We start from the raw sequence: 13,097 nt of genomic DNA, 5'->3' as shown, positions 1-13,097 counted from the left end.
CTCAAGAGTCTTCTCCAACACCACAGTTCAAAAGCATCAATTCTAAGGTGCTCAGCTTTTTTATGGTCCAACTCTCACATCCGTACATGACTACTGGAAAAACCATGGCTTGGTCGGTAAAGTTGTCTCTGCTTTTATAGTACAGATACTATGTATTTTAAAGTTTCTAGTAGAAACATGTTTTTGGTAAACTGATGATAATTTAGGCCATGACAGAGACAGATCTATAGGCCGACTACAGTAAAATGAACGGCCATGAAAACAGAACTTGAAACTGAAGTAACAGTAATGAGCTTATGTCACTCCTATGTCCACACAGAGAGAGAACTAATAAAGTTCTATCAACTCCTTTAACACAACATTTTCTCTCAGAAAAATATAAAGGAAAAACTTTGATGAGATGAATATCAGATGGAAAAAAAAGCAGGCTTTGGCAACAATGAATATTTTACCTATGATACAAAAATCTTTAGGGAGAGTAATGGCTCCAACAACTAAGGTGTTACAAATCACTCATTGGTAATCTCCAAATGAAACTGAGTGGTTCTCCTTCCCAGTGAAGAGATGCTGGAGAATCTAGGAACTGTCCACAATGGGGATTTCTGAGACTTACAGGTACTTAATGGACATGAAAGAACAACTAGTAAAGTTTAAGCTCCTCTACTAGTATGCAGGCTACCATGAACCACTGCACAGACTGTAAGCTGCATAAATAGGGAACTGTTCACATAGATTAAAATATGCAGCATCAATAACAGAAGTACAAAGCAACTCTGACTCTGAATGATTCCAGACCTGACACCAAGAGGAATAAATATATTACATATCCAACAGTCAGTTTCTCATATTGTTTCCCATAAGTTTGCTGGTATCCTAAAGTAATGATAGAGAAAGTTCCTAGTAATATACTCAACTCTATTAGAAATGATATTTAACTATACAAAACATATTAAAAAGATATAAATATAAACATATATAAAATAAATATAGTAAACATATATCTTCCTGAAAGAATAAGTAGATAGCATGCTGATTACTACACTGAAAAATATAGAACTATTATCAACTAAAGTACACAACAAGAAAATTATGTCAGATAGGAAATGTAACATAGGCATAGTATGTGGTGAGAACAATTAATGATTCATTCTCTTAGCAACTTTCAACCACGTAACACAGTACTGTTGCCATTAGACCCCATGTTGTACATTAGCTCCCCAAAACTTACTTATCTGATAACTGAAAGCTTAACCCAATCTCCCCATCTTGCCCATTTCTTGGCCCTGCCAAAACTATTCTACTCTCTGAGTTCAGGTTTTTTTCACATTCCACATATAAGTGAAATCACACCATATTTGCCTTTCTCTGTCTGACTGATTTCACTTAGTGTGACATCTATCCATGCTGTTACAAAAGGGAGGAATTCTGAAGATTAATATTCTATATTATGTAAAGATTTAAAAGTCTAGAAATACCTGGCTAACACAGCAGGAAGCAGACCAAAGTGTTATCCTGGAGATGTGGAAATGAGGAATTCCAGTTTCAATATGGACTATGTACTAGGTACTACTGTTTTCATAATGTTAAATTTGGGGATGTGATAATGGCATAGCAGTCATCTATGAGATTCTTAGGCTGCCTTTCTTGGTGGCTCAGATGGTAAAGGATCTGCCTGCCATGTAGGAGACCCGGGTTCCATCCCTGGGTCAGGAAGATCCCCTGAAGAAGGGAGTGGCAACCCACTCCAGTGTTCTGCCTGGAGAATTCCACGGACAGAGGAGCCTGGTGAGCCTGATGGGCTGTATGTAGTCCATGGGGTCACAGAGTAGGACTCGAATGAATGACAGACACAATAGGCTCTTGAAACACAGGTAAAGTGTATCACCTACTTTCAGAAAGCTAGGAAAATACAGACAGAAAAAGAAAGATAAAAGAAACAAGCAAAATGTTAACAACAGGTCAATCCAGGAAAAGGGTAGGTGGGTATTCATAATATTATTCTTTCACCTTTCTGTAGGTTTGAAATCATTTTAAATTAAAAAAAAAAAAAGAGGAATGCCATTGTTCATACTTTCAAACACATTTACAAAAACCTCAGTGGTAAAGAATCTGCGTCCAATGCAAGAGACACAGGAGACGCAGGTTCAATCCATGGGTCGGGAAAATGCCCTGGAAGAGGAAAAGGCAACCCACTCCAGTATTCTTGCTGGAAAAATTTCATGGACAAAGGAGCTTCAAAGGCTACAGTCAGACACAACTGAGTACACACACGCATGCACCCACATACTATTGATGTGCTCTACTAATAATCCACTGCTGGCTTGTCAACCTCTTAATAGACCCAATTTGAATTTAGAATGTGTATTTGACAGTTACAAACCCAAACTAACAAGACTTTCCTCACTGAATAAGGCTTTTCAAACTGTACTATAATTAAACAATTTTAGCTTTAAAACTTAGTATAAATTCAGATTCATAACAAAAATATCAAAATTTAAAAAGACATAAAATACTTACATTAACTTTGAAAGCTTGTACAGTGTTATCCAGAAGAAGGATGTTGCAAACCACCTCTGTATGCTGTCTATCTCGGGCCAACTCTGATGCACGTACATTGTAGGTTCTGCCAGCAGGCAATCGGAAACGTGAGGTCATTACTGTCCACACAAGGTCTAAGTTGAAAAAAAAAATTAAATAAAGGGACAGTTGAAGATACAAATTATTTATATAAAAAGATACAAAGTTATTACATACTTTTCAACAATCAGTTAAAAAGCAGTTACAAATTTTGCAACACCTGGATAGGAATTGTAGGTATAAAAGAAGACACCATCTTTAGCTCATCATCTAAACTAAAATTACAACTGCCTGGAGGAGGAGCTTTATTTTGAACTGTCCATTAAGAAGACAATAAACAAATTGTTGAGGAAGCTATATTCCAACTCAAAATACATAAATTCAGGCGTAGTCAAAAAGAAGGAAGGAGAATATGCTACCCCAGGCAACTGGGCATTACTGACACAAGCATTAAAAAGATATTGTAGGATGACCACAGGAGGGAAGGTTATTTGACTCTGAGGGGCTTTCCTTTTATTCAAGCTTAAGATATGGGGGGAAAAATGGGAGTTTATTAGTTGGGATTTTTTAAATATAACTATACCCTTCATCTTACCTATCTTCAAATTCAAACTAATTCTAATAGAACTATTCTTAGGAAAACAAAAGCAAATTAGAAATCTTAAGACTACAGACCTTTGCTTCTCAACTTTTTAAGTTAACAGGGAACAAAAACTGCCTACCAAAAAATCCCCCCCAAAACTGGTATCGTATCATTTTTGGCATGTTATGATGTTAAAAGACAATGAAATGTAGCTTTGAAGTTCTGAAAGAAAATCATATGAAACAGAATTATATTCCCTCAAAATGAGCATTCATGTGAAAGAATAAAGCTAAAGCCATTTTCAGACATTCAAAAATTTGCATTTTAAAATCCATAAAACTTCCCTCTTTCAAAAGACAAATGGATAAAGGAAACAAACTACACTACAAATAAACACAACTCTATAAAATTCTTAAATATGAGTAAGCAATAAGTACTAAGACATTTAATAAGTAAAAATTAATAATAAAAAGAAATTGCAATTCAAATCGATGGTATTCAATAACTGCTGTTGACATCATACTGCTTATGTCAAAATGATTAAAGCTAGGAGTAAATGTCAATGTTATATATGGATAAAAAATTGTATAGAAGAAAATAGCTTTGGCACGTTGACAGAGAGGGGCTAGCCAAGTAAAATTCACAATTAAAAGACAGGGACTGACTGGGCCTTCCCTGGTGGTCCAGTGGTTAAGCACCTGCCTTCCAGTGCAGAGGAGGTGGGTTTGATATCCAGTCAGGGAGCTAGATCCCACATGACTCAGGGCAACTAAGTCCACTCACCCCAACTAAGACCCAACACAACCAAAAATAAGTAAGTAAATAAATATGAAAAATGAAGTGGAAGAATTAAAAAAAAAAAAAAAGACAGTGGCTGGCAGTGATTTCCAGTTCCACATGTAAAGAGCTCAGAAGTCCTCATTCTGTCCTAACAAGCAAAAAAAAAAAAAAAAGGCAGAACAGACGGGAAAATCAGCAACCGTTCCTAGATCCATAAGAGAGGACACAGGGCAAACTGCAAAGATTGAAGAGATAGGTAAAAACAAAGAGTCACAGCTTATGGGAGCAGAGATCTGAAGCAGAAACTGCCACAGAAACCAGCACTCAGGTAGGAAAGACTGAATTCAGCTGATAAATTGCTTGAGGCTCAATGTAGATAATTTTAAAAGTTAAAAACTTCAGGAGGTGGGGGTGGGGGGCAGTCATACCAGGACTCACACAATATTGTGAGATACAGCTCCAGCAGCAGTGTGAAGGCTAGTGTGCATTGTCAAGGATAGTGCACACTTGGAGGGGACAGAGTTGGCTTGGACAAGACACTGCACTTGAATAGGGAGACTGCAACCACTGCTGATACTAACGGAGACAACTGATGAGGAGCTGTATTGAGCTCTGGGTGGCATGCTGTGACCATCCATGCAAATGACTTGGCCTGTACCAGCTCCTCTTGTTTTAGTGTTGTTCCCCTTTGGGACGATAGTTCCATTGCTGAGAGGGGAGAGAGAACACACTTAAAGGGAACAGAACCACCTTGGACCCAGACTTCAAGGCTTTTGCTCCAGCATGTTAGGACATGACTCTGTGCCCAAGAGGGCAGTGACAACCACTAGGCACAGCTCTGGCTCAAACCTGAGAATAGCTCCAGCACCTTCATCTCCAGTCTCACCTCCTACCAAGATGATAGCTGTGAGTCCACCTTGAGCAAACATGTGACCCGTGCTCACTTCAGATCCCGCTCTCCTAACAAAGTCACAGGGCATCTGCAGAGTGTATAGGGACACTCCCATGTAAATATACCTTCAAGACCAGGACAGATAAATGTGCTTCACCCAATTTCATAGACACAGAGAGTTTACCAAAATGAGAAGAGAGAAATTTGCCTCAAATCAAAGAACATGAGAGAAAACCCTGGAAAAGAAGAAGGGGAAAAAAAAAAAAAACTAATGAAAGAAATAATTTACTGGATAAAACATTCATAGTAAGAATGATGCTTGAAACTGGGAAAAGAACAAATGAACACAGTAAGAAATCTTACAAGGAACCAGAAAATATAAAGAATCAATCAGAGCTGAAGAATACAATAACTGAAATGAAAAATACACTAGAAGGAAATTAACAGCAGACCAGGTGATACAGGAAAAACCATAAGCACTCTGAAAGATACAATAATGGAAATTACTCAATCAGAGGAGCAAAACAAAAACAATTTTTTCAAAAATGAGGAAGGAACTTCTAAGATAATATTAAGCATATGCTATCCACATTATAGAGGTCCTGAAGAAGAAAGAGAAAAAAGGGTTGAAAATATTTGATGAAGTTATGGTTGAAGAATTCTTGAACCTAAAGAAGGAAACAAATATCTAGGTACAGGAAGCACAGAATCCCAAAAAGAGAAAACCAAAGAGACCAAGACATAGCGTAAGTAAAATGGCAAAAGTTAAAGACAAAGAGGATTCTAAAGGCAGCTAGAGAAAAAGAGTCACATACAAAGGAACCCCCAATAAGGTTTTAAGTTGATTTTTCAGCAGAAATTTTGCATGCCAGTAGAGAGTAGCATGATATATTTAAAGTGCAGAAAGGGGAATAAATACAACCTAGGATACTCTACCCAGCAAGATTATCATTCAGAATTGAAGAAGAGAGAAGCAAAAACTAAAAGAATTCATCAACACTAAATCAATTATAAAAGAAGTAGTAAAGGGCCTTCTCTAAGTGAAAAAAGATAAAGCTACAAGAAGAATTTATAGGAGAGGAAAAACCCCACTAGAAAAGCCAAATATATAGTAAAGGTTGTGGATCAACTATTTAAATAAGCTATTATGAAGATTAAAAGACAAAAATTATAAAATCAATCATAACTGCAAAGAACTGTTCAGGGATAAATATGATGATGTAAAATATGAATTCAAAAACACAAAATGAAAAAAAAAAAACAAAACACAAAATGTAGGGAAAGGGAGTTAAAAATGTAGATCTTCTAAAATGTGTTTGAACTTCTGTAACTATCAGTTTAAAACAAGTAGATACAGTTATATGTCAACACATATGAATCCCATGGTAACCATAAATCAAAAACCTACAATAGACACAGGAAATCAGAATGAAAGGAACACAAGCATACCACTGAATAAAATAAAATCACAATGGAAGAAATTATACTAAGAAGAACAGAGAATAACAACTTGCAGAAAACAACAAAAATGTCAAGAAGTATTTATCTAACAATAATCATTTTAAACGTCAACTGACCAAAACTCCAATCAAAAGACATAAGGTGTTGGATAGACCTAGACAGTGAAGTAAGGCAGAAAGTGACCTACAGAGTGAAGGTCACTGATAAGTCAGAAAGAGAAAAACAAATATAGTATATTAAGGCATATATGTGGAATCTATAAAAATGGTATAGATGACCTTGGTTGCAAATTAGAAACAAACTCACAGACATAGAGAACAAATGCCAAGGGGGAAAGGGGTGGGATGGGAGGAATTGGGAGATTGGGACTGACACATATACACTATCAATACTATGTATAAAATAGATAACTGATGGGAACATACTGCATAGCACAGGAAACTCTACTTAATGCACCGCAGTGCCCTAAATGGGAGGGAAATCCAAAAGGGAGTTGATATATGTATATGTATGGCTAATTCATTCTGCTATATAGTTGATGCTAACACGACATTGCAAAGCAACTATAATGCAATACAAACTACTTTAAATTTAAAAAAAAAAAGGAAAAAAAGATGAGGTGACTGATTAGATTAAAATGACCCATCTACGTGCTGCTTATAAGAGACTTGCTGCTGCTGCTGCTAAGTCGCTTCAGTCATGTCCGACTCTGTGTAACCCCATAGACGGCAGCCCAACAGGCTCCCCCGTCCCTGGGATTCTCCAGGCAAGAACACTGGAGTGGGTTGCCATTTCCTTCTCCAATGCATGAAAGTGAAAAGTGAAAGTGAAGTCGCTCAGTCGTGTCTGACTTTTGGAGACCCCATGGACTGCAGCCTAAGCTCCTCCGTCCATGGGAGTTTCCGGGCAAGAGTACTCACACAAAGACTGAAAGTGAGGGAATGGAAAAACGTATCCCAAGCAAACAAAATGAAAAGAAAGCTGGGGGAACTAGACTTTAAAATAATCTATAACAAAAGACAAAGAAGGGTATTATATACCAATAACAGATCAATGTAAGTGGATGGAACATTTGTAAACATATATCCACTGATATAGGAACACCTAAAAGCAAATATTAACAGATATAAATGGAGAAACTGACAATATAATACAATAATAGTAGGGAACATTAATACCCAACTTGCATCAATGGACAGATCAACCAGTCAGAAAATCAGTAAGTAAACAGTCATCTTAAATGACACATTAGACCAGACTTAATAGATATCTATAGGATATTTCATCTGAAAATAGTGGAATACATATTATTTTCAAGTACACATGGAACATTCTCCATGAGAGATCACATTCTAGGCCACAAAATAAGTCCCAACAAATTTAAAAGGACAGAAATTAGAGAAAGCATTTTTTCTGAGCAAAACAGTATTAAACTACAAATCAATTAGAGGGGGGAAAAATGGGAAAACACAAACATGTGGAGACTAAACAACATGCTATTAAAAAAAACTACTGAGTCAATGAAGAAGTCAAAGAGGAAATCAGAAAATACCTGCAGATGAATAAAAATAAAAACACAACTTTCCAAAATCTACAGCACACAGGAAAAGCAATTCTAAGAAGGAAGTTTAGGGCAAACACCTCAAGAAACAAACAAACAAAAACCCTCAAATAAACAACCTAAGTTACTTATAAAAAGAGCAAAATCCAAAGATAGCAGAAGGAAGGAAATAATAAGGATCACAGGAAATAGCAAAATAAAAATCAATAGAAAACATCAATGACACCAAGAGCCACGTTTTTTAATTTTTTGAAAAGATAAAATTGATAAGTCTTTAGTCAGGCTCACCAAGAAAAAGAGAGCCTAAATAAATAAGAACTGAAATAGGAAAAATTACAACTGACCTCAGAGATACCAAAAAACCATAAGAAAACACTGCAGATATTTATATGCCAACAAACTGGACAACCTAGAAGAAATGGATAAATTTCTAAATACAATACAATCTAAATACAATACAATCTCTAAAACATACAATCTTCCAAGACTGAATCAATGCAAACATACCAATCACTAATAGTGAAACAATTAGTTTAAAAACTCCCAGCAAACAAAAGCCCAGGACTGAATGGATTCACAGGAACTCTACCAAACATATAAGAACAACTAATCCCTAGCCATCTCAAAATATTCCAAAAAACTGAAGAGAAGAGACTACTCCTAAATTTATTCCATGAGGATACCATTACCCTGATACCAAAACCAGACAAAGATACTACCAAAAAAAATAATAATAATTACAGGCCAATATCTCTGGTGAATATGGATATAAGAATCTTCAACAAAATATTAGCAAACAGAATTCAACAATACATAAAAAGGATCATATACCATGATCAAGTGAGACTCACTCCCGGGATGCAATGATGGCTCAATTCCCACAAATCAATCAGTGTAATACATTAACAAAAAGAAGGAGGGGGGGGGAAATCACATGATCATCTACAGATACAGAAAGAGCATCCGACAAAATTCAATGTCCATTTATGATAAATACTAATCAAAGTTGGTATAGAGGGAACACACTTCAACATAATAAAGGCTATTATGACAAACCCATAGCTTACAAATTCAACGATGAGGATTCTGGGATTAAGAGATACCAACTACTGTATATAAATAGATAGGCAACAAGGATAGATAATTATAATCTTGTAATAACCTATAATGGAGTATACTCTGCAAATATACTGAATCACTCTGCTGTACACTTGAAACACAATACTGTAAATCAATTATACTTCCATTAAATTTTTTCCCAAAAAATTAATTTACATATATTTGCTATCTCTGTCTACTATTAGAACCTAGAAGCAAAAATATTCCAATAACACTGAACATACATACTGCCCTATGTACTACTCCCACTAAAAGAAACCAGGCTTTCTTGGGAGAAATGGCTGATTCCAGAACTGGAGCAAAGAAAATACAATATCAGGCTAAAATATCAATATTTGGTGCCAGTAAGTAAAGAAGTCCTCAAAATCTGATGGGAAAAAATGAAAAACCATGAGAGGAAATTAAAAGGGGCTGCCACCAGTCAAATGAGACAACATAAGTTTCAAAATAAATAATATGAATAGATAATACTCTGAATAACAAAAGAACGCACAGGTCTAAACTGATACTAATTTTTTTAAGTGAGGGAGGAAAAAACTGTTCTTAGTAAAATAATGTCAAATGATAAATGTTGAATAATGCAAAAAGAAAACTGCCATTTACAACTACCATAACTGATTCAGGCAAGAATCATCAATGAATATTAAAATCACTGGGTGTATTGAGGAACAAGATACACATACAATCGCAAAGTATTTTCCCATTGATTCCTTATTAATTACAATAGGGAAAAGGTACCTTTACCATGGAGAAATCTGTCAAATCCCACCTTCATCAAATGATCAAATTTATCCTCACCAAAATTACTGTCACAGGCATCATGATGTTACACACTGAAAACACAGCGCCTATGTAATATTCCTGCAAAAAATGTTTAAGCTGAATCTACTTATGAAAAAAATTGAAACAATCAGACAAATCCAAATTGAGGACACTCTACAAAACAACCCGCTAGAGTCTTCAAAACTGTGAAGAGGGTGAGGAAAAAGGGAGAAGAAAGAGAGGATGTAGAAGAAGGGTGGGGAAGCACTGTAGATTAAGAGATGTAACAACCAAATGCAATGTGCAGTCCTTGATCCAAATATGAATTAGAAAAAAAAAGTCATATATGTGTGTGTATATAGATATACACACACACACATATTACACATGCACATAATTGAAGAAATCTGAATGTGGAATGTATTTCAGACTATAGTATTGTGTCAGTGCTAAATTCCTTAAGTGTGATCATGTGGTTATATAGAATGTGTTGATTTCTAGAAGATCAATGTTTGCATGCTATAGAATTTTTAGAAGTAAAGTGTTATGATCATGATATCTGCAACCTTCAAATAATTCATAAATTTTTAATATATAAATACAGAAGCAAAGTAGCAAATTGTTAGCAATTGGTGAATCTATATGAATGGTACATGGGTACTCAATATACTATTCTTGCTACTTTTCCCTAAGTTTGAAATATTCCAAAATAAAAAGTTGTGAGGAAAAAGTAAAAGGAAATGCCTTCCAAATTCTGTTTTCACACTTATAAAAAGAAGCAGATACACTAACACCTTTGCTATCCAAAATTATGAAGCAATTAACCACTCACAAAAAGTTATCTGGATAGCTGACAATCCCTTACAGTTATCATTTTCTACAGAATGTTCTCCAATGAACCATATGCTTTATTACAATCTTAATTTCTTATATATGATGCTCTGGATATAACTATAAATTAAAATGTTGGTGTTGTAAGTACTGGACTGGAATAACTTAGCTTACTGCTGTAATACTGTATTCAGTGAAGGCTCACTCAGTCCTCTGAACTGAAGCTGGTAATATAAAACTGATTACCTTAGGACAGTGCTATCAAAACTATGAGCTATAATACTGATATTCTGTAGGAGAAAAAAAATCAAATTTAACAATAGTTTTGATCTAAAATTTCTCTCTATATTTAATATACCAAACATATCTGCACAGTAATTATTACATAGTAACTTACACAGGAAGCTTATTTAAGAAATGGTATATAGTACAGCAAAAAAGTATCCCAGATAACCATGTACAAACCAATGACCCAAGACGTGAGCACTGGACATGCACACTGATTCACTGATGTACAGGCAGCATTTTCCAAATGTCCTTTGCGTAGCTGGGCTTTCCAGGTGGCACTAGTGGTAAAGAGCCTGCCTAACAATGCAAGAGACGCAAGAGACACGGGTTCAATCCCTGGGTCAGGAAGATCCCTTGGAGGAGAGCATGGCAACTCACTCCAGTATTCTTGCCTGGAGAATCCCATGGACTGAGGAGCCTGGCAGGCTACAGCCCATAGGGTTGCAAAGAGTCAGACATGACTAAAGCGACTTAGCATGCACACATGCTTTGTATATCCTTTATTCAACTGCTACTGACCTGCTAAGACGACTGAATTACAATATGATATCATTGTGAACTATGAACACAGGAATTGAATTGGAACCATTCTGTGTATCAAATTTACTTCTCTGAGGCTTTTCATTTTCTGCTACTTAATATTTTACATCTCATTATCCTATTTATACATTGTAGCATTTAAAGTACTATGTGCCTGTGTGTCTGTGAGATACAAACACATAAGGGACTAAGGCCCCTAAAGAGTTCCCTAATCCTGTGTCTTCAATACACCTGTTTACTCATGTAAACATGTCAGCAGCCCCAGTTACTAGACACAGCATTAGATGCTAGATACACACACACACACACATATATATCTAGATCTCTGCCCTCAATGAGCTCACAGTCCAGTTGGGAAAAAGACTTTAAATAACTCAGTGAAACAGTAATACTAAAAAAAGATATAAACAAGCTGTCCCAGTGACTCCAAGAACTACTTCTCTTCTGTCTGTAGCTCATTACCTAAGTACCAGAAACAACTTCAACAGCCACTAGTTCTCTCCCTCTCTTCCCGTCTTCATTTTGTAAATTTCCAAAAATAAAGCCAATCCTTCCTAAGTACCAACAGTCAATGAAAAAAAAATTTTCTTGTCTAAAAAGGGCCAGTCATGTAGCCTACGTGGTATCATTTTGGAGGCTCTGGTGTTCCCCTCTTATTCATTCAGCAAAATGAATGAATAGGGGTTTAATGTAGAGCATTTTTAGATGGAAAAAAGAGAGAATGCTGGGCTCTAGACTTTTGATCCTTCCTTTAGAAAGCAACTACTTCAGGAAAGTAGTTTTCTTTGTAACTGACCACAAACAATAGAGTTGATAGCATATAAATGTTTAATGAAATCTTTCAAAGTATAATTTGAAACTCACTGGCTATGAAATCAAATTAGTGGACCAAACACCAATGTTTTTAATGAAATAGAATAGCATAAAAGAGAAGCTATCAAGAGCATGATATAAAAGGTACCTCTTAATTAGGTAAAGTGCAAATAGTTAGAAAACTATTGACTTTACATCTCCTAATACCACCATACAATCCTATTTATTCTCTCATGTTTTCATGGGTCCTTTCTGTTTGTTGTAAAGAACTGATTATTAGTCTTTCACAAATAAAGTTAGATTAAAAGAGAAAGTCACCTGCAAAGAGTTCAAGACTAAAAAATACTAACTATGGGAAGTAACACTGATTAACAGGTAAGACTGTGGGCTCAGAAATCAGAATGTTTCAAGGCTCAAATCCCTATTACTTTTATGACCTTGATAGCTGCCAAACTGCTGTGCCTCAGTTTCCTCATTTATAAAATGAGCTGCTATGAGGATTAAATGAGATAACAAGAAGCTTTTAGCACAGTACCTGACATTCAGAAGTATCTAATAAGTGTTAGCCATATTATCATCATCATTATTAGGTAATAACTCTCTAAATACTAAAAACTGACTTTTAAGAAGAAATTTGGAAACGCACATGCTTTTATTAAAATATTCTAGTTACACCAGAATTAAAACAGTATTATTAAAAGCCTCAGAAACCAATATCCAATAAACAACAGTAATCCAGTTGAATGGAACACAATTCATCAGAGGAACAGCAACCGCTGTAGGTGAAAAGATACTAAAGACTACTGTGGAGGAATCTGCATTAATTTGGGCAAAGGTCACATAGTCCAGAGGTCAGCAAACTATGGCCCACAGACCAAACCTGTTCACTG

The 13,097-nt window shown here is 35.7% G+C and overlaps 1 protein-coding gene across 7 annotated transcripts in view; it reads right to left on the bottom strand.

The window, feature by feature from the left end:
• The window catches only part of PTPN4 (protein tyrosine phosphatase non-receptor type 4), a 187,988-nt gene that overhangs the window by 154,112 nt on the left and 20,779 nt on the right, over nucleotides 1-13,097 (bottom strand). For all 7 annotated transcript variants that reach the window (XM_070768928.1, XM_070768942.1, XM_070768931.1 and 4 more), the window contains exon 2: nucleotides 2,518-2,672. In XM_070768928.1, the coding sequence (XP_070625029.1) occupies nucleotides 2,518-2,655 (138 nt within the window). In that variant the 5' untranslated portion in view covers nucleotides 2,656-2,672. The remainder of the gene's footprint in view (nucleotides 1-2,517; nucleotides 2,673-13,097) is intronic.

This window comes from Bos indicus, chromosome 2 (genome assembly GCF_029378745.1).
Source record: "Bos indicus isolate NIAB-ARS_2022 breed Sahiwal x Tharparkar chromosome 2, NIAB-ARS_B.indTharparkar_mat_pri_1.0, whole genome shotgun sequence".
Lineage (NCBI taxonomy): Eukaryota > Metazoa > Chordata > Mammalia > Artiodactyla > Bovidae > Bos > Bos indicus.
The sequence above is the reverse complement of the archived record's forward strand: the minus strand, read 5'-3'. Positions and strand labels throughout refer to the sequence as shown.